The 27,066-nt window shown below is 39.8% G+C and overlaps 1 protein-coding gene across 2 annotated transcripts in view; it reads right to left on the minus strand.

The window, feature by feature from the left end:
- Positions 1 to 699: 699 nt before the first annotated feature.
- Positions 700 to 27,066, minus strand: part of PLEKHB2 (pleckstrin homology domain containing B2) — a 48,634-nt gene continuing 22,267 nt past the window's right edge. The window contains exons 5-8 of one of the 2 annotated variants that reach the window (XM_060017012.1): positions 26,741 to 26,780; positions 25,370 to 25,459; positions 14,723 to 14,828; positions 700 to 3,471 (exon numbers count right to left, since the gene is read on the minus strand). In XM_060017012.1, coding sequence (XP_059872995.1) covers positions 3,335 to 3,471; positions 14,723 to 14,828; positions 25,370 to 25,459; positions 26,741 to 26,780 — 373 coding nt within the window. In that variant the 3' untranslated portion in view covers positions 700 to 3,334. Of the gene's footprint in view, positions 3,472 to 14,722; positions 14,832 to 25,369; positions 25,460 to 26,740; positions 26,781 to 27,066 lie in introns of both variants that reach the window. The other variant, XM_060017011.1, reaches the window with a different exon arrangement.

Below are 27,066 nucleotides of genomic sequence, written 5' to 3' on the forward strand. Positions count from 1 at the left end.
TCTTAAACTATTACAGGCAACCACACATCACAATTTAATCAAAGTCTGCAACAGGCGAGATAAACAGAAAAGCTAGCCAGGAAGAGAGTGAGGTAATGCAGAAATGAAAAAAAAAAGGTAAATAATTTTTTAAAACAAAACACAAAGTCGTGTACCCAAAGATATTGGAGAAGTTACTGAACCCACAAGGCCAAGTAGACCTGGTTGAGGAAGGTACTGTCAGTTTTTTAATAGTCATCCTAGAAGTACTGACCCCTGCGATGTTCTTGTGGAAATTACTCTCATATACACGTGGTACAGGGAAAAAGAATATGTTTTAATATCAGATATAAATCTGTTTCATTTACTACCTGTGCGCTCCCAAGAAAAGAATTTAAGTTCTGAGCCTCAGTTTCATCCAGAGTAACTTGGATAATACATCCCTTATGGAGTTAATATAGGAATTTAATAAGTTATTGTTTTCTGATGTGACAATACATTCCCTAGCACTTATGGAATGCTCAATAAAAGGCATTCTTATTGCCTGTGATGCAGCAGAAAAAGCTGACTGTGTTACTAGAAAATAAATGAAAAAAAAAACAAAACCAGATTCATGGTTGTCAGAGCGAGGGGGTGGGGGATGGGAGAAACGCATGAATCGTTTTTATCTTTATAGTTTAAATAAATTGAATTTTAAAAAAACAATAGAAGTCAATGAAATATGCTTTAAGGTTAACAATCATTTAATGTATTAACATTTTCACTTATAAACATACAATTTGCATATACAGGGAAAAATAGGTTCTGAGGACACAACAGAATTCTAGAGACAGGCAAGCAATCAGAAAAAAAGATCAACCCTAGGAGAAAAAAATGGAACCGCATCCCATGCTGGTGTCTACATAAACTTGGGAAGGAGAAAGATCACACAGTATCACAAGTAATGTAGAAAATAAATGTGGGTCATTCTGTCTCAATGGCAGGAACTTCTCCCATGATCCAGATCTTGTGTCCCGGTCTGGCCCGTTTCATGAATGATGATCTGAAACAACCACGGGTCTCTCCCTTCTCTTTACATCTAAGACCCTGAATTTAACTCAATGAATTAAAAGAACAGAGCTAAGAAACAAGCCAGCTGGCATGTGTGCAATGTCAACAGCCAACCAGTTAAAAGTACACATGGAAGTAAAATACTGACGAAACCTGAACAAGTTCCTTCCAACTCACCTTCTTGATTTAGGATTACCTAAGCGCTAGCATCTATGAGAGCTGGGGCCAGGGAAATGAAGTATCTCAGCCCATCTTTATACAGAGTATGCATTTCCTCTCAGGATCAAGTCACTAGTGACAGTGAACTTCCAGACTCAACTACAGTTGCCCAGTGGGACTGGCCCCACTGGGGACAGGGACTGAAGATGGGGGGGGCACACGTGTGCACGAGTTTCAGTCCATAGCTCTCCCCCTTCTGTCAGAGGGAAGCCAGGGAAACACAAGGAGACCATCTGCTTCAAGGGCGTTTCACTGACGTAACTCAGTACCGGTGGTTCCAGTAACTCCAAGTTCAAAATGATGCAACATTAAAAACTGAGTTTAGTATTTTGTGAGTAAAACATACAGCTCGAATAATGATTACCACCTGAAAAGAACCATTCTTACTACATACGATGTAAAATAACTAAAGCAACATTGTTAACCATTAAACCAGTGTCGTCACACATCACATCTGGCAACTTTCCACCATGTCAAACATCCAAAGAGATGACAGCCAAGTATACTTCTTTTCAGCTGGAAACAGACTCTCCAGTGTCAACAAGTGCAATAGAATTGGCTAGGAAAACACACCTGTGGTCACCACAAAGTTCATTTGGCATCTGGTTTCATACGGAGAAAGATCTATTTAAGTCTGCCTTAGAGATGGAGTGGGTTGATCAGTGAAACAAAAGACTATGTATGTAACTGCCCACATAGAATAAAAACGGAATTTGTGCTACTAGGAGTGTATTTTATGGAAAATCGGGTCACATGGAGTACAGGAGCAGAGACCTTCAATGCGCTAAACTGCCTTTGTAAAAGTACATTTTTAAAAGCATGCAGGACAGAAAACTGGAATAACTGATGTTTTAAAATTTACGTAAATAAAGAAATAAGAAAAATGTACGAAGTCTTCCAGAGCTTCACACATAGTTGGGGCTCAAATTAAATGGTTTTAAGCTTCTCTGTGACATTTGAGTCAAGAATGAAAACAAGGCCAGTGTCCTGGTCAGATGGAGTAATACCCCTGAGCAGGTCATTCATGTCCTTAGGCCGCAACTCCCATCTGTAACCTGAGTCTCCCCCACCATGCCACCACCAGGGCTCCACGCACCCCAATGCTCAGGGACAGCCACAGTGCCCCAGTCCTGCAAAGGACAGGAAACGGGCTCTTTAGCAGCCTTCAGAAGGGTGGGAAAGAGGACCCTCAGTGCAGCCCAATCCCCTGAAACAGTAACACTGTAACTATGGCTCTCATTCCACTTTCCTCACCATTCTCTTAATATTACTTTCTCAACAAGTAGAAAAATAAGCTATAAGTAGGCTGAAGTGGCAATAAAAATACTCAAACACTTAAAACATGATGCCTCTGAATAAAGCAAATCTACCTCTACACACTTGTTTGTCTTGTTCAAGTTTTAAATGATAAAGCCCTAAAACGCTGAGACTCAAGCCTACTCCTAATTTGGGATGTTTTCCAAGATCACTACCAAAAACAAACTAGTAAAAATAAAATGAAAAGCATCATTTTAAAGCGGGGGATCTGCCATCCCGCCCATCATCCTAAGCAGTCGGTTTTGTTGGAAGCCTGCAGAGCCCCAGAGGCTGTGGGCGGTATCACACCTTTGCCTCAGGAAGGTTCCAGCCTACGACTCCTGAAGTAACGTGCATCCAGGTCTGGTCTGAGGTTTCAAAGTCTGGCATTAAACCAAAACAGCTGCAGTTCTTCTTGCCACAATCACTCACCACTCATACATCACGACGTTACTCGCGTAACACTAAAATAACTACCCCTTAAGCACTAAGGCCTAACTCTAAAAGGAAAATGCCCTTTCCAAACAGGTGTGTTCAAATAAGGTATTCTGAGAGTTCCATAAAAAAACTCCTAGAATGAGCCAGTGCCCCCAGATAGTCCACGTTTTAACAGCACTCCAAAGCCTTCTCCATGGTACATATATGGATTAGTTATAAGTATGATGTCACTACTTTCAAAAGAACTACTAAAACTATTATTAAAAACATTTGTAACAAACAGAAATGCCCTGCAAATTATATTATTGCACACAGGGTATCAGAAGCTATGCACATCCAGGTTCCAAGGACTCTAGAAGACCCAGAACAGAGACCCTAAGGCCATGCCTGTAGCTGCTCCAGCCAGCATGCCCAGCGCCAGGTCACTGTCATTGTCTTGATACCGCTCACGAATGATGACTTGGTTGGCAGGCTGCTGTCCATAAAGTCCTAGAAAAGAAGGAAAAAATAGGAGCAGTTTGTGAAGTCCCACATTCACTCAAAAAGATGGCTCACTTGACTGGGACCCTTCCAGAGGTTTCTCCATGCACTGCACCCCTCCCTCGGAGTGCTGGTGGGGTGACTGCAGTGAGTGCTCCCCAGCTCTCCTCCACCACAGGCGAAGGTGACTGGACTTGGCCAAGTGAGGAGGACACCTCCATTTCTAAGATGGCACTAAGAGAAAATCAAGATGCGCAGCTTCCCAAGGTCCACAGTCCCAGACACTGCAGAGAGCAGAATCCTAATGGAGCTGCAACCCCCAGCCTCCAGTGTCCACTTCAGCCCCGCACATTCTGCTCATCAGGATGGCAGGCAGACAAGGAGTGTGGGAGACACACAGAGCCTAGAGACAATGGGAGAGTCAAGAATCCCCACTGACAGCTAAGAAGAAAAACCCACCTAGAAGTTAGTTAGCTTCTTAGTATTCATGCAAACCGTTTTTAAATTAAACCTTTAATCTGCTAACCTAACCTGCTCTTCATTTTTAACCTTATGTCTTTATGGGGAAAAATATTTATGCTAGGGGGAAAACTTCTAAAAAGCAAACTTTAAACAAATTTATTTGCACAATTAGAGTTTACAACTGGAAATGTATTGCTTGTTCTCTTCTATGCTTCACAATATATTGTCCAATAGCTAATTAGCTTTAAAATTGCTCACATATAGTGTTAACTTTCCTCCTTGACCCACTATTCCCTTAGCAGTTCAACCCTAGGAAACAGATTAATCCAATAGTGATATGTCCACGTAGATGAAGAATGGAGGTGAAACCAACAGTGACACTAAAGGCTAACATCTACAAGTGCTTACTAGTCTAAGCACTTATAGTATTACAAGTATTTACATTCATTGACTCACTTAATCCTCACAAGAACCCTATGAGTCGAGCTTCCTGTTATCCCTCTTTTATAGACAGGCAAAAGTGAGGCACACGGGAGTTGAGGGCAGTATGTTTAAACTACAAAACTGGTGAACTGTAGCATTCACTATCACAGCCTTGAAATTTAAATAATTTCAATTAGGCAACTCCAACTAGTGAAATGTAATACAGTAGGAACCTGTAAGCTGACCTAATTAAAAGATCCCCTGGAGAGGAGAGGGGGAAGATGGCAGAAGAGTAAGACGCGGAGATCACCTTCCTCCACACAGATACACCAGAAATACATCTACACGTGGAACAACTCCTACAGAACACCTACTGAACGCCGGCAGAAGACCTCAGACCTCCCAAAAGGCAAGAAACTCCCCACGTACCTGGGTAGGGCAAAAAAGGAAAAAAAGAAAAAACAGAGACAAAAGGATAGGGAAGGGACCTGCACCAGTGGGAGGGAGCTGTGAAGGAGGAAAGGTTTCCACACACTAGAAGCCCCTTCGTGGGCGGAGACTGCGGGTGGCGGAGGAGGGAAGCTTCGGAGCCGCGGATGAGAGCGCGGCCACAGGGGTGCGGATGGCAAAGCGGAGAGATTCCATCACAGAGGATCGGTGCCAACCGGCACTCACCAGCCCGAAAGGCTTGTCTGCTCACCACCCACCGGGGCAGGCGGGGCTGGGAGCTGAGGCTCGGGCTTCGGTCGGAGTGGCGGCGTGAACACAGCCAAAAGGGGCTAGTGCACCACGGCTAGCCGGCAGGGAGTCCAGGGAAAAGTCTGGACCTGCCGAAGAGGCAAGAGACTTTTTCTTCCCTCTTTGTCTCCTGGTGCACGAGGAGAGGGGATTAAGAGGGCTGCTTAAACGAACTCCAGAGACGGGTGCGAGACGCGGCACAGGTCACTCTCCTCACCTCCCTGCCGGGGAGCCTGTCCAGCCCACCACTGCCAGGGTTCCGGGATCCAGGGACAACTTCCAGGGGAGAACGCACAGCACGCCCCACACTCTGTAACCCTCCCTTCCCCCGGCCTGAGTGAGCCAGAGCCCCCGAATCAGCGGCTCCTTTAACGCCATCCTCTCTGAGAGAAGAACAGACGCCCTCCGGCGACCTACACGCAGAGGCGGGGCTACATCCAAAGCTGAGCCCCGGGAGCTGTGCGAACAAAGAAGAGAAAGGGAAATCTCTCCCAGCAGCCTCAGAAGCAGCGGATTAAAGCTCCACAGTCAACTTGATGTACCCTGTATCTGTGGAATACATGAATAGACAAAGAATCATCCCAAATTGAGGAGGTGGACTTTGAGAGCAAGATTTATGATTTTTTCCCCTTTTCCTCTTTTTGTGTGTACGTGTATGCTTCTATGTGAGATTTTTTTTTTTTTGTCTGTATAGCTTTGCTTTCACCATTTGTCCTAGGGTTCTATACGCCTTTTTTTAATTTTCTTTCTTAATTATTTTTTATTTTAATAACTTTATTTTATCTTACTTTATTTTATTTTATCCTCTTTCTTTCTCTCCTCTCTCTCTCTCTCTCCCTCCCTCCCTCCTTCCCTCTCTCCCTCTCTCCTTCTCTCTCCCTCTCTCTCCCCCCCCCTTTCTTTCTACTTTTTCTCCCTTTTATTCTGAGTCGTGTGGATGAAAGGCTCTTGGTGCTGTAGCCAGGAGTCAGTGCTGTGCCTCTGAGGTGGGAGAGCCAACTTCAGGACACTGGTCCACAAGAGACTTCCCAGCTCCACGTAATATCAAACGGCAAAAATCTCCCAGAGATCTCCATCTCAACACCAGCACTCAGCTTCACTCAATGTCCAGCAAGCTACAGTGTGGGACACGATATGCCAAACAACTAGCAACAGAGGAACACAGCCCCACCCATGAGCAGAGAGGCTGCCTAAAATCATAATCAGTCCACAGACACCCCAAATCACACCACCAGACGTGGGCCTGCCCAACAGAAAGACAAGATCCAGCCTCAACCACCAGAACACAGGCACTAGTCCCCTCCACCAGGAAGCCTACACAACCCAATGGACCAACCTTACCCACTGGGGACAGACACCAAAAACAATGGGAAGTACGAACCTGCAGCCTGCAAAAAGGAGACCCCAAATGCAGTAAGATAAGCAAAATGAGAAGACAGAAAAACACACAGCAGATGAAGGAGCAAGATAAAAACCAGACCTAACAAATGAAGAGGAAATAGGCAGTCTACCTGAAAAAGAATTCAGAATAATGATAGTAATGATGATCCAAAATCCTGGAAATAGAACAGACAAAATGTAAGAAACATTTAACAAGGACCTAGAAGAACTAAAGATGAAACAAGCAACGATGAACAACACAAAAATGAAATTAAAAATACTCTAGATGGGATCAATAGAAAAATAACTGAGGCAGAAGGACGGATAAGTGACCTGGAAGATAAAACAGTGGAAATAACTACTGCAGAGCAGAATAAAGAAAAAAGAATGAAAAGAACTGAGGACAGTCTCAGAGACCTCTGGGACAACATTAAACACACCAACATTCAAATTATAGGGGTTCCAGAAGAGGAAGAGAAAAAGAAAGGGACTGAGAAAATATTTGAAGTGATTATAGTTGAAAACCTCCCTAATATGGGAAAGGAAATAGTTAGTCAAGTCCAGGAAGCACAGAGAGTCCCATAAAGGATGAATCCAAGGATAAACATGCCCAGACACATATTAATCAAACTATCAAAAATTAAATACAAAGAAAACATATTAAAAGCAGCAAGGGAAAAACAACAAATAACACACAAGGGAATCCCCATAAGGTAAAAAGCTGATCTTTCAGCAGAAACTCTGCAAGCCAGAAGGGAGTGGCAGGACATATTTAAGGTGATGCAGGAGAAAAACCTGCAACCAAGATTACTCTACCCAGCAAGGATCTCAATCAGATTTGATGGAGAAATTAAAACCTTTACAGACAAGCAAAAGCTGAGAGAGTTCAGCACCACCAAACCAGCTTTACAACAAATGCTACAGGAACTTCTCTAGGCAAGAAACACAACAGAAAAAAAGACCTACAATAACAAACCCAAAACAATTAAGAAAATGGGAATAGGAACATACATATCAATAATTACCTTTAATGTAAATGGATTAAATGCTCCCACCAAAGGACACAGACTGGCTGAATGGATACAAAAACAAGACCCATATATATTCTGTCTACAAGAGACCCAATTCAGACCTAGACACATACAGACTGAAAGTGAGGGGATGGAAAAAGATATTCCAAGCAAATGGAAACCAAATGAGAGCTGGAGAAGCAATTCTCATATAAGACAAAATAGACTTTAAAATAAAGACTATTAGAAGAGACAAAGGAGGACACTACATAATGATCAAGGGATCGATCCAAGAAGAAGATATAACAATTGTAAATATTTATGCACCCAACATAGGAGCACCTCAATACATAAGGCAAATACTAACAGCCATAAAAGGGGAAATCGACAGTAACACATTCATAGTAGGGGACTTTAACACCCCACTTTCACCAATGGACATATCATCCAAAATGAAAATAAATAAGGAAACACAAGCTTTAAATGATACATTAAACAAGATGGACTTAATTGATATTTATAGGACATTCCACCCAAGAACAACAGAATACACATTTTTCTCAAGTGCTCATGGAACATTCTCCAGGATAGATCATATCGTGGGTCACAAATCAAGCCTTGGTAAATTTAAGAAAACTGAAATTGTTTCAAATATCTTTTCCGACCACAACACTATGAGACTAGATACCAATTACAGGAAAAGATCTGTAAAAAATACAAACACATGGAGGCTAAACAATACACTACTTAATAACGAAGTGATCACCGAAGAAATCAAAGAGGAAATAAAAAAACACCTAGAAACAAATGACAATGGAGACACAATGACCCAAAACCTATGGGATGCAGCAAAAGCAGTTCTAAGAGGGAAGTTTATAGCAATACAATCCTACCTTAAGAAACAGGAAACATCTCGAATAAAAAGCCTAACCTTGCACCTATAGCAATTAGAGAAAGAAGATCCAAAAAACCCCAAAGTTAGCAGAAGGAAAGAAATCATAAAGATCAGATCAGAAATAAATGAAAAAGAAATGAAGGAAACGATAGCAAAGATCAATAAAACTAAAAGGTGGTTCTTTGAGAAGATAAACAAAATTGATAAACCATTAGCCAGACTCATCAAGAAAAAAAGGGAGAAGACTCAAATCAATAGAATTAGAAATGAAAAAGGAGAACTAACAACTGACACTGCAGAAATACAAAAGATCATGAAAGATTACTACAAGCAACTCTAGGCCAATCAAATGGACAACCTGAAAGAAATGGACAAATTCTTAGAAATGCACAACCTGCCAAGACTGAATCAGGAAGACATAGAAAATATGAACAGACCAATCACAAGCACTGAAATTGCAACTGTGATTAAAAATCTTCCAACAAACAAAAGCCCAGGACCAGATGGCTTCACAGGCGATATCTATCAAACATTTAGAGAAGAGCTAACACCTATCCTTCTCAAACTCTTCCAAAATATAGCAGAGGGACACTCCCAAACTCATTCTACGAGGCCACCATCACCCTGATACCAAAAGCAGACAAGGATGTCACAAAGAAAGAAAACTACAGGCCAATATCACTGATGAACATAGATGCAAAAATCCTCAACAAAATACTAGCAAACAGAATCCAACAGCACAGTAAAAGAATCATACACCATGATAAAGGGTGGTTTATTCCAGGAATGCAAGGATTTTTCAATATATGCAAATCAATCAACGTGACACACCATATTAACAAATTGAAGGAGAAAAACCATATGATCATCTCAATAGATGCAGAGAAAGCTTTCGACAAAATTCAACACCCATTTATGATAAAAACCCTCCAGAAAGTAGGCATAGAGGGAACTGTCCTCAACATAATAAAGGCCATATATGACAAACCCACAGCCAACATCATCCTCAATGGTGAGAAACTGAAACCATATCCACTAAGATGAGGAACAAGACAAGGTTGCCCACTCTCACCACTCTTATTCAACATAGTTTTGGAAGTTTTAGCCACAGCAATCAGATAAGAAAAGGAAGTAAAAGGAATCCAAATCGGAAAAGAAGAAGTAAGGCTGTCACTGTTTGCAGATGACATACTATACATAGAGAATCCTGAAGATGCTACCAGAAAACTACTAGAGCTAATCAATGAATTTGGTAAAGTAGCAGGATACAAAATTAATGCATAGAAATCTCTGGCATTCTTATACACTAATGATGAAAAAATCTGAAAGTGAAATCAAGAAAACACTCCTATTTACCATTGCAACAAAAAGAATAAAATATCTAGGAATAAACCTACCTAAGGAGGCAAAAGACCTGTATGCAGAAAATTATAAGACATCTTATAAAACATAAGATGAAAGAAATTAAGGATGATACAAATAGATGGAGAGATATACCATGTTCTTGGATTAGAAGAATCAACATTGTGAAAATGACTCTACTACCCAAAGCAATCTACAGATTCAATGCAATTCCTATCAAACTACCACTGGCATTTTTCACAGAACTAGAACAAAGAAATTCACAATTTGTATGGAAACAGAAAAGACCCCTAATAGCCAAAGCAATCTTGAGAACGAAATACGGAGCTGGAGGAATCAGGCTCCCTGACTTCATACTATACTACAAAGCTACAGTAATCAAGACAGTATGGTACTGGCACAAAAACAGAAATATAGATCAACGGAACAGGACAGAAAGCCCAGAGATAAACCCACGCACATATGGTCACCTTATCTTTGATAAAGGAGGCAGGAATGTACAGTGGAGAAAGGACACCCTCTTCAATAAGTGGTGCTGGGAAAACTGGACAGGTACATGTAAAAGTATGAGATTAGAACACTCCCTAACACCATACACAAAAATAAGCTCAAAATGGATTAAATACCTAAATGTAAGGCCAGAAACTATCAAACTCTTAGAGGAAAACATAGGCAGAACACTCTATGACATAAATCACACAAGATCCTTTTTGACACACCTCCTAGAGAAATGGAAATAAAAACAAAAATAAACAAATGGGACCTAATGAAACGTCAAAGCTTTTGCACAACAAAGGAAACCATAAACAAGACCAAAAGACAACCCTCAGAATGGGAGAAAATATTTGCAAATGAAGCAACTGACAAAGGATTAATCTCCAAAATTTACAAGCAGCAGCTCAATAACAAAACAACAAACAACCCAATCCAAAAATGGGCAGAGACCTAAATAGACATTTCTCCAAAGAAGATATACAGACTGCCAAGAAACAGATGAAAGAATGCTCAACATCATTAATCATTAGAGTAATGCAAATCAAAAGTACAAGGAGATATCATCTCACACCATCAGAATGGCCATCATCAAAAAATCTAGAAACAGTAAATGCTGGAGAGGGTGTGGAGAAAAGGGAACACTCTTGCACTGCTGGTGGGAATGTGAATTGGTACAGCCACTATGGAGAACAGTATGGAGGTTCCTTAAAAAACTACAAATAGAACTACCATATGACCCAGCAATCCCACTACTGGGCATATACCTTGAGGAAACCATAATTCAAAAAGAGTCATGTACCACAATGTTCATTGCAGCTCTATTTACAATAGCCAAGAGATGGAAACAACCTAAGTGTCCATCATCAGACGAATGGATAAAGAAGATGTGGCACATGTATACAATGGAATATTACTCAGCCATAAAAAGAAATGAAATTGAGTAATTTGTAGTGAGGTAGATGGACCTAGAGTCTGTCATACAGAGTGAAGTCAGAAAGTGAAAGACAAATACCATATGCTAACACGTATATATGGAATCTAAGAAAAAACAAATGTCATGAAGAACCTAGGGGTAAGATGGGAATAAAGACACAGACCTACTAGAGAATGGACTTGAGGATATGGGGAGGGGGAAGGGTAAGCTGTGACAAAGTGAGAGAGTGGCATGGACATATATACACTACCAAACGTAAGGTAGATAGCTGGTGGGAAGCAGCCGCATAGCACAGGGAGATCAGCTCGGTGCTTTGTGACCACCTGGATGGGTGGAATAGGGAGGGTGGGAGGGAGGGAGACACAAGAGGGAAGAGATATGGGAACATATGTATATGTATAACTGTTTCATTTTGTTATAAAGCAGAAAGTAACACACCATTGTAAAGCAATTATACTCCAATATAGATGTAAAAAAAAAAATGTTTAATCCACATTTTAAAAAAGAAAAAAAAAAAGATCCCCTGAAAAATCTAAATCTGCATGCCCTCCGTTAGACCCCCAGAGGGATCTCCTCAATGCATGCCCAGGAGCCAACTTCTTCTGTTCCTACCAGGGAGCTAAGTCCTTTTTTTAAAAAAATTAATTAATTAATTTATTTATTTTTGGCTGCATTGGGTCTTCGCTGCTGCATGCGGGCTTTTCTCCAATTGCGGCGAGCGGGGGCTCCTCTTTGTTGTGGTGCGCAGGCTTCTCATTGCGGTGGCTTCTCTTACTGTGGAACACAGGCTCTAGGCACGCAGGCTTCAGCAGTTGTGGCGCACGGGCTTAGTTGCTCCGCAGCACGTGGATCTTCCCAGACCAGGGATCGAACCCGTGTCACTTGCATTGGCAGGCGGATTCTTAACCACTGCGCCACCAGGGAAGTCCCAGGAGCTAAGTCCTTAACAAAGTCAACTAGGGACATTTCCAAGTTGTACTTATTTTAATTATCTAATTTAACTAAACTTTACATAAATGATCAAAACACGAATGTAGAAAAGGCAGATACTGTTTCTATGACAATTAAGTTAGATACTTTAGGAAAGTCTAAATAAAGGCAAGTAACTTTTACAAATTATCATCAAACCAACGAATTGAGTAAACAATAAGAGATGGGGGAGGAGACACCATGAATCACAAAATCTAGAGGTCTGCTCTCAGACTTGGCCCTGGAAACTGTAGTGCAATTATGTGTCACATGAGTACCATCTCTGTAAGAGAGAAACAGAGGACTCTAACCAAAGGAGCCAACTCAAACCAAAGACCTCAAGCCCACAACAAGAGACAGCTGAACAAATGTCCACTAACGTGGGAAAATTAAAACAGAATACTTATAGTGTGTACACAGCACTCTGAGCACTTTTAAATTGGCTGCCCGGCCACCAGTCCCCAATCATATTAAAGAGAAGGACTTTAACCTTCTCTGCACGACCAGGGCCTCTATGGACACTGCAAGGCAGTGTGTCATGAAGCTGGCAAAGCACCAGAGTATTAGACAGGCTGACTGAAGAGCTCCTGTCTGGTTACCAGCACGATGCTGCAGTGGGACGACCACTACTGAGCAGCCCTTCCACAGCAAGCACCCTGCTAGCTGGTCACAGCACATATGCCGAATGCCTATGGACTGCACTCAGCCCTCAGTAGCAAGTATTCTCAGGTGGCCCCAAGTGTGCTGTCTCTTTTTTCATCATCGAAGTCAAAGGCAAGGATGGAATCCTATGTACAGAAATTCCCTTCACAAGCACAAGCACAGAACTTCTGCTTTTGTACAGAATTAGAAACAGCTGGGATCCCAGTCTGTGGCCTAGGGGCTGAATACAAGACTGGTTCTCATCAGACGATTAGGCTAGGGCTTAAAAACCGACCACCAACCCCAAAATAAATGGGGAAAAAAATAATTCATACAAGGGAAAATCTAATTTGTAAACAACTGTACAATGTTTATCTTTGCCAGTCATCATACAAATGTAAACTAAAGCAACCTGACTCCATGTTAAGACCTTATCAAAACTTTCAGGGCTTCCCTGGTGGCGCAGTGGTTGAGAGTCCGCCTGCCAACGCAGGGGACGCATGTTCGTACCCCAGTCCGGGAAGATCTCACATGCCGTGGAGCGGCTAGGCCCGTGAGCCATGGCCGCTGAGCCTGTGCGTCCAGAGCCTGTGCTCCGCAACGGGAGAGGCCACAACAGTGAGAGGCCCGCGTACCGCAAAAAAAAAAAAAAATACTTAAGAAGATTATGTAGCACTCTGAACAAAATACATAAAATTTTATTGATAAAATGAGAATAGAATGCAAAAAGTAATGTAAGATAACAAAGATGAAACAATTATTGTACATGGGGAAAATAATTCAAACAAAAATAGTTGTGCTAGGATTAGAGGATAGACAGATAGTTCATTTTTCAGCATCATTATTTTATCAGTTTTCAACTTGACATGAAAAAAAAAAAATCAAGCAAGGCAGAATCCTTCAGTCTATGCTAGATGAGTGCACTGCATCAGATTCCAGACACAGATAACAGGAGAAACTCTCTTGTATTAGGTGCTAATGCATGAGAAACCAAAGTAACCACCACTAACCAAAAGGACACTTTGAGTCTGAGGCCGGCCAAATCCAGAGACCCCGTGGCAGCCCCCTTGGCTTCTCTGCGGCATTAATATCAGTGACCACACACCCTTCTGGTAACACACTCTCCTTCTACTGCTTCTGCGTTAAGGCACTGTGCTAGGTTTGCTCACAGCCACCTAGAGTTCTAATCTCTTGAAAAGCTCTGGGCTCCCATTCCAGTCTATTCACCAACTCACTCTCCTGTGTGTTGCTCTGACAGGCAATATCCACTGTGACCTGCCCCTGCCTGACTTCACCTGCTCATTGGGGTCTGGGTGTGGCCTCACTCTTCAGGCCATCAGGCACGTAGCTCTGGTCCCTCTTGCCCTGGTTGTAGGTGCCAGCATATTCCTGCACCTCCACCCTGTAGACTTCCCCTGACCATGCTGCACCTAGGACTTGATGCCTCCTACACAGGCCAGTCATTCATACCTAACAACTTGTTTCGGGTGAGGTGGAAGATGAAACGAACCCATTAAAAGCCCAGAATAAACATAAGCCCTCCCAGGCCTCTACTTCACCTGCAAAATGGAACATCACACCTAAGTAGTGATAATTTTTGAAGGATATTACCAGAAGGAAAAAAAAGAGAAAGATTACCTTTTATCCCTTAAAATGGGTCTCTTAGTTTGGTTGCTTCTTAATGTAAATGAATTTCAGTAAGTACAAATTCTCTTCTTGGGGATGAATCTGGATACAATAGTGAAGTTTTAAAAATCAAGCCCACTCTAACTTTTGTGAAGCAGTGTGAAGATATATAATGATTTTTTTTTTTTTAAGTAGTGGAGTGATTTCTAGTCTAACCAGAAGAAACATAGCTCACCTTAAATTGAGAAATAAAAATTCTTCAGGCTTTATTGATCTACTCACTAAATGAAGAGAAACAAGGAATGAAAGGCTGGCATAAGTTACCTGCATATGGGTACTGGTAGGGTACAGCATAAGCCTGCCCATTTGCAGCATAGAAAACTTGAGTTCCTGGCGGGTATGCACCACTGTATGGACCATAGCCGTATGCCTGCTGAAAAGATATAGGCCCATTAGAAATACAATTTTGAAATTTCAACATCCATTTATAATAAAAACTCTCAACAAAGTGGGTATAAAGAGAACATTCCTCAATATAATAAAAGCTATATATGACAAGCCCATAGCTAGCATCATACTCAATGGTGAAAAACTGAAAGCATTTCCTCTAAGATCAGGAACAAGACAAGGATGTCCACTCTCATCACTTTTATTCAACATACTATTGGAAGGCCTAGCCAGAGCAATTAGACAAGGAAATAAAAGGCATCCAAACTGGAAAGGAAAAAGTAAAACTGTCACTACTTGCAGATGACAGAATATTATATATAGAAAACCCTAAAGGCTCCACAAAAAAACTGTAAGAATAAATGAATTCAGTAAAGTTGCAGGATACAAAATCAACATACAGAAACCTGTTGCGTTTCTATACATTAATAACAAACGTTCAGAAAGGGAAATTAAGAAAACGATCCCATTTACAATTGCATCAAAAACAATAAATTATTAACATATACACACTACTATATATAAAACAGATAATCAACAAAGACCTACTGTATAGCACAGGGAACTCTACTCAATACTCTGTGATAACCTATATGGGAAAAGAAACTGAAAACGAATAGATATATGTGTATGTATAACTGAATCACTTTGCTGTACACCCGAAACTAACACAACATTGTAAATCAACTATACCCTAATATAAAATAAAAATTAAAAAGCAAAACAAAAACAAACAAAAAAACAATAAAATACCTAGGAATAAATTTAACCAAGGAGGTGAAACGCCTGTACACTGAAAACTATAAGGCACTGATGAAAGAAACTGAAAATACAAATAACTGGAAAGATATTCCAAGCTATGGATTGGAAGAATAGTTAAAATGTCCATACTATCCAAAGTAATCTACAGATTCAATGCAATCCTTAACAAACTTCCAATGGCATTTTTTGCAAAAACAGAACAATCTTAAAATTTGTATGAAACTACAAAAGACCCAAAATAGCCAAAGAAAGAAGAATAAAGCTGGAGGCATCATGCTCCCAGATTTCAAACTATACTACAAAGTAATCACAACAGTATGGTATTGGCATAAAAACAGACACACAGATCAATGGAACAGAAGATAGTGCCCAGAAATAAACCCAAGTGTATATGGTCAATTAACTTACAACACAGGAGCCAAGAGAACACAATGGGGAAAGGGCAGTCTCTTCAATAAATGGTGCTGGGAAAAGTAGACAGCCACATGCAAAAGAATGAAACTAGACTACTATCTTATACCATACACAAAAATTAACTCAAAATGGATTAAACATGTAAGACCTGAAACCATAAAACTCCTAGAAAAAAACAAAGGTGATAAGCTCCTTGACATTGGTCATGGTGATGATTTTTTGGATCTGACTCCAAATGCAAAGGCAATAAAAGCAAAAATAAATGTGGGACTACATCAACTAAAAAGCTTCTGTACAGCAAAGGAAACCACCAACAAAATGAGAAGGCAACCTACTGAATGGGAGAAAATATTTGCAAATCACATATAGGGAATTCATACAACTCAACAGCAAAAAAATAACCTGATTAAAAAATGGGCCGAAGAACTGAATAGACAACTTCCCAAAGAAGAAATACAGATGGCCAACAGGCACATGAAAAGATACTCAACATTACTGATCATCAGGGAAATGCAAATCAAAACCACAATGAGGTATCGCCTCACACCTGTTAGAATGACTATTATTAAAAAGACAAGAGGGCTTCCCTGGTGGCACAGTGGTTGAGAGTCCGCCTGCCGATGCAGGGGACACGGGTTCGTGCCCCGGTCCAGGAAGATCCCACATGCCACGGAGGGGCTGGGCCTGTGAGCCATGGCCACTGAGCCTGCATGTCCGGAGCCTGTGCTCCACAACAGGAGAGGCCACAACAGTGAGAGGCCTGCGTACCGCAAAAAAAAAAAAAAAAAAAGACAAGAAATAACAAGTGTTGGCACGGATGTGGAGAAAAGGGAACCCTCATACACAGCTGACAGGAATATAAATTGGTGCCTCCAAAAAGGAAAACAGTAATGGAAGGAAGTTCCTGAAAAAATTAAACATAGAACTAACAGTTGATCCAGCAATTCCACTTCTGGGTATTCATCCAAAGGAAACAAAAACATTAACTCAAAAAGATCTGTATCCCCATGTTCACTGCATCATTATTTACAATAGCTAAGATATGGAAACAACCTAAGTGTCCATCAGCAAATGGATAAAGAAGATGTGGTCCAAATATACAATGGAATATTATTCTGCCATTAAACAAGGACATCTTGGGGGCTTCCCTGGTGGCACAGTGGTTGAGAGTCCGCCTGCCAATGCAGGGGACACGGGCTCAAGCCCTGGTCTGGGAAGATCCTACATGCCACAGAGCAACTAAGCCCATGCACCACAACTACTGAGCCTGCGCTCTAGAGCCCGTGAGCCACAACTACTGAAGCCCATGCACCCAGAGCCCATGCTCCACAAGAGAAGCCACCGCAAAGAGAAGCCCCCACAAGGCAACGAAGAGTAGCCCCCGCTCACCACAACTAGAGAAAGCCCACGTGCAGCAACGAAGACCCAATGCAGCCAAAAATTAAATAAATTAAATAAATAAATAAATAAATCATGGGGATATAATATACAGCATGGTGACTATAGTTAATAATACTGTACTGCATATTTGAAAGTTGCGAAGAGGGTATGTATTAAAAATTTTCAACACAAGAAAAAGAGTTCTTTATGGTGACAGATTTTAACTAGACCTAGTGCAGTGATTATTTTGCAATATATACAAATACAGATCATTATGTTGCATACCTGAAACTAATAAAATGTTGCATGTCAATTATACCTCAATTTTGAAAAATACGATTTGGAAACCACCGGGAATATATTAAAATTGGTTCTCCAAGTTGCAGTCAATAAAGTTTGACACTCTATTAAAAAAATAAAGAACATGACGGGACTTCCCTGGTGTCCAGTGGCTCAGACTCCACGCTCCCAATGAAGGGGGCCCAGGTTCAATCCCTGGTCAGGGAACTAGATCCCGCACACATGCCACTACTAAAAGATCATTCCCATGTCGCAACTAAAGATCCCGCACACCGCAACTAAGACCTGGTGCTGCCCAATAAATAAATAAATATTTTAAAAATAATAACAATAAATAAAGAACATGAGACAGTGTGCTTATGCCCTTTGTTTTAAGATCCTAAAAAAACAAACCCACAACTGGAATCTACTTTCAGGCTGTAAAATAAAGTAGGTGGAAAACACAACAAAAAAGAGAACTGGACTTGCCAGAGATTCCAATTTCATTTCAGCTGTACCACTAACTTGACCTTCAATAAGTCATCTAACTACTGTAGGCCTTGTTTTGTTCATCTCTAAAATGATCAGTTTGGACCAGGTGATAAACGAGATTCATCCAAAGCCAGTTTTCTCTTGGTGAAGCCAGCCTAGCAGCAAAACCCTCCCCAGCCCAATTACCAGCAGTTCCTGGCAGGAGAATATAAAAGACTGATATTGGGGGGTCTGAGGTCTGAGGCCTGGGCAGGTGACTGGCAGTTTTCCACAAGGACATGCCTATGAAAGGGCATTGCCAGAAATGGGCAGTGGACTGCCTCCACTGACCAAGTAAAGGACTACCGTATACTGGGAAATACGGAGATGAAAGGCCTGACCTTCTTTATGAGCTCACAGGTGGTGACAGGGCAGACATGTTTACAGACAATTACAATTATTGTCATTATGTGACAAAGGCTATACACAGGGGAGAACAGGGAGCTATGGCCTGGCAAATACGTATGTAGATCTAAACCTGTTATCTTACAAAAGCAGGAGACAGAATGTACGCTTCTGTAAGACAGAATAGACGCAGACGTTGTTTTCCCTATTCTTCCTTCTAAGTACAACTGAAAACCCTGGACACGATACATACAACAAACACAAGGAGACTCTGAAAGGTAGAGAGAAAGCAGGTGACTGTCTAGGGACTTCATGACCCTAAGAAGGACACACAGTGAGTTCCCTGGGTTTTCTTTTTGCCTCCTATATCCGACTGGATAATGTAGAAGCGGCAACCAAGAAATGCCAACCTTTCTTGGTCTGCCTCAAGGAAAGCCTGCTGTCTCTACCCAAAGAGCCTAAGAAGGAAAAGGCCAATCTGGCAAGAGAGACCATTTTCACTCCAGCCAAACAACACAAAAATAGCTGTGGCTATTACTCCCACCAGCAAAGTCCAGTATGGAGAAAGACGCTCTCCCACCCCCATCTCAAACAGTGTCAGAGAAGGCCAAGTGGGAAGCTGGGAATTTCATTGCTACCAGATGGAAACAGGCTACCTCCAGTCCCATACCACAGTGTCAGTGGAGACCATGCAAGGAGCCAGAACTCCCATCTCTGCCCAGCAGAAACAAGGTGCCCCTTCCTGTCCTGCTGGAGTAGGATCAACAGAGACCCAGTGGAGAGCAAGTACTTCCACAACCTCTTATCAGTAACCATAGTATCAGTGAAGGCTAGTGGGGAGCAGCAGGGAAAGTCCCTCCAACTCCCAGGCAGGCTGGTGTCACAGAGACCTAGAGAAGGGCCTGAATTCCCAGCCCTCTTAGCAGTGACAATGAGCCAATGTCAAATGGGACCCAGGGGACAACCTGGACTTCCACCGTTACATGAAGGAACAAAGCAGACCCCCTCTTCACCCAGCGGAGGAGCATTAGGAGGAAGTCTGCTAAAATGCAAGACTTAAGTAGATTCAGTCTTATAATATTTAAAATGTCCAGGTTTTGATAAAGAATAATTAGTCATACCAAGAACCAGGAAGATCTCAAACTGGATTACAAAAGACAACAAAAGAGACCAACACCAAGATGACAAAGATGTTGGAATTACCTGGGAAGGATTTTAAAGCAGCTATCATTAAAATATTTCAATAAGTAATTAAGAACATGTTTGAAATTCATAAAAGAAACAGGAAGTCTCCACAAAACCAGAAAAATATCAGGAAAAACTATATAAAGATATATATCAAGAATAACCAATGAAAATTTTAGAAATATAAAAATAACTAATAAATTATTCAATGAATGGACTCAACAACAAATAGAGATGACAAATAATCAATGAACATGAATATAAAGAGTAGAAATTACCTAATTAGAACAGAGAAAAAGCAGATTGAAGAAAAAAATGAACAAAAACTCTGAGACATGTGGGACATCTAACATCTGCGTCATCAGTTTCATTAGAGAAAGAGGGTGGGTCTAAAACAACATTCCAGAAATAATAGGTTAAAATTTCCCAAATTTAGCAAGAAACATAAACCTGCGTATTCAAGAAACTGAATGAACACCAAATAAGATAAATCCCCAAATACACACATCAGAGTCAAACTTCTGAAAACTAAAGACAAGGAAAGTAGCCAGAAACAATGCACTACGTACACGGGGGAAAAAAACTCAAATGATAGCAGATTTCTAATCAGAAATCAGGAGAGCCAGAGGAAATAGCACACATTTAACAAGTGCTGTAAGAAATGTCAACTCAGAATTCTATACTACTGAAAATATTCTTCAGAACAAAGATGAAATTGAGACATTCTCAGATGAAGGAAAACTGAGGATCTGTTGCCAGCAGATCTATCCTAAGAGAATGACAAAAGGAAGTTCACTAAACAGTAAATAATAAATGAAATCTTGAAACATCAGGAGGTAAAAAAATATGGTCAAAGCAGAATACATGTAAACATAATAAAAATCACATCTTGATTTTTCTAATAAGTTTGACAGCTGTAGCAAAATCTATAACACCATCTAATATGGTTCTCAATACATGTAAAAGAAATACTTAAAACAATTATACCATAAAATGAGAGAGAAAAAAGGAATTTAGAGGTAATGGTTTGATACTTCACTGGACTGGTAAAATGTGAACACCGGACTTTGAAAAATATGTGTACATGTATAATGTAACAACTAGAGCAACCATTAAAATAGCAATACAAAGAGATACTCAAAACATTACAGATACATCAAAATGTAATTCTAAAACATGTTCTATGGGAATTCCCTGGCAGTCCAGTGGTTAGGACTCTGCGCTCTCACCACCAAGGGCCTGGGTTAGCTCCCTGGTCGGGGAACTAAGGTCCCACAAGCCGCGCAGTGCAGCCAAAAAATAAATAAAAGTAAAAATAAATAAATAATAAGATAAAATAAAACATGTTCTAGTAACTCACAAAAAGCTTAAGTAAAAGAACATACAGAAATGAAAAACAGAACCAAAGGAAAACAAAAAATAAAATGGCATACTTAACGTATCAAAATTACATCATATGCAAATGGTCTGTGGGGAAGGTTAAGAGTGATGGTGTTTAAGGGTACAAACTTGTAACAAGTATTAAATAAGCCTTGAGATCTAATCCATCATATAATGAATATAGACAATAATATCATGCTTTAATTATGTAGTGTAGTAAATATTGCTACATTTGCAATCATTTACAATATATAAAGGTATCAAAATAACAGATAGTACACCTTAAACTTACACAATAAAAAAATGTAAATGGCCTAAATATACCAGTTACAAGATAGAGATTTGTCAGATGGGGGGATGAGGGGATGACCCAACTATATGCTGTCTATAAGAAACTTCAAATGTAATATGTATGTTGAAAGAAAAAAGATGGGAAAAGAGATATCATGCAAACATTAATAAAAAGGAAGCAGAAGTGGCTACATTAATATCATAGAGTAGACATGAGACTAAAGAAAATTATCAGAAACAGAGAAGAACATAACATAATGATAATAGGGTTAATCCAGCAAGAAAATATAAGTGTGTATGGACCAAATGACAGAGCTGCACACATAAATTAGACAACTTATATAAATGAAAAGGACCAATTCCTCAAAAAGTATAAAATACCACAACCCATTCAATATGAAATAGAGAATGAATAGTCCTGTAACTATTAAGAAAACAGAATTTGTAATTTAAAATATCCCCCAAAAGAAATCTCCAGGCAGGCCCAGACAGTTTCACTGGAAATGTCTACCAAATGATTAAAGAAGAATTAACATCACTTCTACACAATATCTTCTAGAAAATACAAGAGCATGGAACAGTTCCTTAACTTCTATAAAGTCAGTACCACCTGATAACAAAATAAAACAGAGTACAAAAAAAGAAAACTACAGACCAATATCCCTCATGAATACAGTTGCAAAAACTCCTAATAAATATTAGCAAACATAGAATTCAGCAATAAATAAAAAGAATTATACACCACAACCTAGTGAGATTTATTCCAGGGATGCAAAGCTGGTTCAGTATTCAAAAATCAATGTAACCCACCATATTTAAGTTTTTAAAAAAAAGGTTTAAAAAAAAATCACATGACCAAATCAATTGATGCAGAAAAGGTATTTGACAAAATCCAACACCCATTCATGGTAAACACTCAGAAAACTAAAAAAAAGAAGGACTTTTTTCAACTTGACAAACAACATCTACAAAAGACATCACACTTAGTGTGGAAAAACTGAACGCATTCCCCGTAAAATCAGGAACAAGGCAAGAATGCCTGCTCTCACCACTGCTCTTCAATATAATATTGGAAGTTCTAACCAGGGCAATAAGGCAAGGCAAGGCAAGGAAATAGAAGGTACACAGACTACAAAGGAAGAAATAACTCTATTTGTAGATGACATGACTGTCTATGTAGTATATTCCAAAGAATCTAAAATAAAATACTTGGACTTCCCTGGTGGCACAGTTATTAAGAATCCGCCCGCCAATGCAGGGGACATGGGTTCGAGCCCTGGTCCAGGAAGATCCCACATGCCGTGGAGCAACTAAGCCCACGCGCCACAACTAATGAGCCTGCGCTCTAGAGCCCACGAGCCACGGCTACTGAAGCCCGCGCACTTAGAGCCCATGCTTGGCAAGAAAGAGAAGCCACCACAATGAGAAGCCCGCGCACCGCAAACGAAGAGTAGCCCCCGCTCGCTGCAACTAGAGAAAGCCCGTGCACAGCAACGAAGACCCAAAACAGCCAATAAATAAATAAATTTATAAAATAAAATACTTATAGAACCAATAAGTGAGTTTAGTAATAAGCTCACATGCTACAAGATCAACATATAAAAATCAACTGTGTTTCTATATACTAGCAATAAACATGGAGAAAATGAAATTTGAAATACCATATACAAAAATTCAAAAAAAAGAGAAATATTTAAGTATAAATCTAACAAAAAACATACAGGATTTATATATTGAAAGCTACAAAATGCTAGTGGAAAAAAATCAAACAGGATCTAAATAGACAGTCCATTTTCATGGATTGGAAGCTCAACATAATAAAGATGTCAATGCTTCCCCAAAAAACCTGATTTCTATCAAAATCCCAGAAAGATTTTGTTGTACATTTAGACAAATTTACATGGAAAGTAAGTGGAATCAGAATAGCTAAAAGAATTCTGAAAAGGAAGAATGAAGTGGGGGGAATCAGCCTACCCAATCTCAAGACTTATTATTGATATATAGCTACAGTAATCAAGTCTGTGTGGTATCAGAGGATGGAACAGACAGAGAACCCAGAAACAGACACACATAAATACAGCCAACTGATTTTTTACAGAGATGCAAAACCAATTCCAGAAAGGATTAACAGTCTTTTCAACAAATAGTGATGGGACAATTGAACATCCATATGCAAAAAAAAAAAAAGAACCTCAACATAACCCTCTCACCTTATTCAAAATTAACTGACAACAGAAAAGACTCGTGTATAAATCCTAGGACTATGAAACTTTCAGAAGATAACATAGGAGAAAATCTTGGGAAACTTGGTCTAGGTGAAGTGTTAAACATGACAACAAAACACAGTCCATAAAAGGAAAAACTGATAAATTGGACTGCATCAAAATTAAAAACTCTGTGAAAGGCACTGTCAAAGAGAATAAAAAGATATGCTACTGATCACATATCTGACAAAGGATTCCTATCTCAAACATATATATAAGAACTCTCAAAACTCAACAATAAAAAAATAATAAAACAAGTAGAAAATGACATGAAGACATATCTCACTGAACAGGATATATGGATGGCAAGTAAGCACATAAAAAGATGTTCAACATCACAAGCTATAGGAAATGCCAATTAGGATCACAGTGAAATATCACTACACACCTATCGGAATAGTTAAAATAAAAAACAGCGACAACAGCAAATGCTGGTGAGGATACAGAGAAAGTAAACCACACATACACTACTGATGGGAAAGAGAAATAGTAGAGAAACTCTGGAAAGCAGTTTGTCAGCTTTTTAAAAAACTAATCATATACTTACCATACATTCAACTCAGCAATTACATTTTGGGGCACTTATCCCAGGGAAATAAAACTTTATGTCTGCATAACAACCTGTACATGAGTGTTCACATAAGGTTTATTGGCAACAGCCAAAATCTAGAAACAACCAAAATGTCTCCCAATAGTTAAACGTTCAATACATAATGTGATACGTCCATACCATGGCATACTACTCAGCAATAAAAAGGAACAGACTATTGACACATGCAACAATTTGGATGACTCTCAAGGGCGTTGTGCTTAGTGAAAACATCAAAAGATTTCAAAAGATCACGTGTTATATGATTCCATGTATATAACACTGTGGAAATGACAAAGTTATACAGATGGCAAACAAATCAGTGGTTGACAGGAGTTAGGGAAGGGGAAGAAGGGTGTGACTATAAGAGGGTGTAGCAGGAAGAAGATATTATGAACAGTTTTATATCTTGATTGAGGTGGCGGTTATACAAATTTACACATATGATAAAATGACATGGAACCAGACATAAACATTGTACCAATTTCAAATTCCTGGTTTTGATTTTGTCTACCATGTAACAGCTGGGGAAATGGGTGAAGAGTACATGAGACATGAGATTTCTCCATATTACCTTTGCAACTTCTTGTGAATCTATAATTATTTCAAAATTAAAAGTAAAAAAAAAAAAAAAAAAATCAAAGTGCCTCCACAGGAGACTTCTATATGTAGCACTGAATGCCTGGCACCTCTAACTAGGGGACACCACAAGGTATTGGGCATGTGATTTTTGTTTTTAAGGTTTTGTTTTTGTTTTTTCAAAATAAAAAAGGCATTTTTTCTGATGATAGAGAGTATTCAAGTAAATAATTAAGTATAAACTTGAATCATCAAAATCATATTACCATGATTCATTTTTAGGTCTATCTTAAAAAGAAAATGTGAACAGGAAGATTATAAAGCAGTTGCTTTATTTTAGGAAAGCAAAAGATGGTAACAATCTATTTAAAAAAGAAAAGTTTAAAGAAGAAAGGGTTTACAGTACATTTCTAATTTCTCTGATACTGGCTGGCTCAAAGTTTTCTTTTGTTTTAAAAGCACAGTAGCACAGAGACGTCAAGTTTCCCTCACTTGGATTCTATAAGGCAAAGATTTGCTCCCTACCTCAGGGGTTGGTGCAGCATAGGCTGTGTAAGGAGGTGGGGAGGAAACCACGGCAGTCTCGTCATACACGATTTCTGAGCCAACATAAGCCTTGAGAGGAGAGAAAGTATGAAAACAAGTGAGTTGCCACAAAGCAACTAAAGGCTCTTATGATACTATACCCTTTTATTTAGTAAATAAAAAAATTAATAAAAGCCGAAAAGTTTAATCTTTGAAGAGGAAATATAACAGCTCTCTGAGAAGCAATGACTAGCAGGACCACCCTCCCCTTGCCCACCACCCAGCACTCCAGTGTCCTTTGAATTCAGGAGGATGTGGCCCTCCTCAGCCACCAGCAGGGGGCAGAAGTAGAGTTCTCACTGCCCAAGAAGGCCACAGGGCCTCCACTGTTACCCAGCCCTTTTAAAAGATGTTACACCACTCTCAACATCCCTTCTGTTCACAAATAAAAATCCTACAATCTAAAACGTAGCAGTCAGGGATATGTTCTACACTCACAATCTGGTTTTTCCATTAAAAAATTTAAAAATCTTTCAGTAAATTACCCCCCAGTGGAAAACAAAAATATGTGTGCTCTTTTTAAAAATATCCACGTGAAGAATCACCTTAGCTCTTGCCCCTAACTATATGAATCATCAATACTAACTTCATTCAAGTAAAGGATTTTCATCGAAGAAAAGGTAACTGGACCTGTAATCTTAGGAGGAAGAACAGTCCTGAGCTAACAAAACTAGGAAAAAACAGCATTTGGATATTAAGTCTTTTTACTTTCTTTTCCCACCTGTACAAATTCTTTTAAAAGCACCATCTACCTTTCTCTTTCCTTCCTAGAGAAATAAATGAAAAAATAAAACCCTACCTGAAGAATGAAAATGTTGACCACAGAGGGAATTGCCTTTGATTCCCTGACAGACACCAAGATGGTATCACTAGCCTCTACAAATGGGGTTTACTGTCTCAGTTACTTCCTAAAGTCAGAAGAAACTAGAGACAAGTACAAGTCCCAAAAATGTTTATTTCACAGGCTGAGATGCTATTCATGAAAAGGACCCTGTGGTCCCTTTTGTGCCTTCTCTGTAAACGGCAGCAGAATTCAAAGTGTTGCAAATCTTTGTGAGATACAAACATTTCTAGAAAACAACACTGGGACCAGTGTGCCTGTGTTAGGAGGGCTCCTCCTGCCAAAATGTTTTGGCAAAATCCAGCTTCCTCACTGTCAGCGAAACACAGCCTGCCTATCTCTGCTTGCTCATCCTGGGCCGGATGGCAAAAAAACCCTCTTCCCCATTTCCCTTCTTAACCTCCTGTTCTCCCGTTTGTTACAGCAAGACTAAGTGAACACATTACTAGTGACTGCCATTAGCAACTTACTGTGTTTGTCCTGGAATCCTGAAGCGTAAATTTCCAGGCCCTGAAGAAAAGAAAGAGGTACTTTATTTCAGGCAATCCAACATCTATCTCAACGGTTCTCAAACCTGCATTGGCATCGGAATTTCTGAAAAAGCTTGTTTTTAAGAGCAGATCTGAAGCCCTTGCCTCAAGACGTACTCAATCAACTTATCTAAGACATGCACTAGGAATATATGATATGTAAAGAAATAAATCTATAGTACATATGTAACATTTAAAGCATAATCTACAGTTTTTCCTTTACTTTTTAAATAAATGTAAAATGTACCATACTTAACTATACTAGA

Source organism: Delphinus delphis, chromosome 7 (genome assembly GCF_949987515.2).
Source record: "Delphinus delphis chromosome 7, mDelDel1.2, whole genome shotgun sequence".
Lineage (NCBI taxonomy): Eukaryota > Metazoa > Chordata > Mammalia > Artiodactyla > Delphinidae > Delphinus > Delphinus delphis.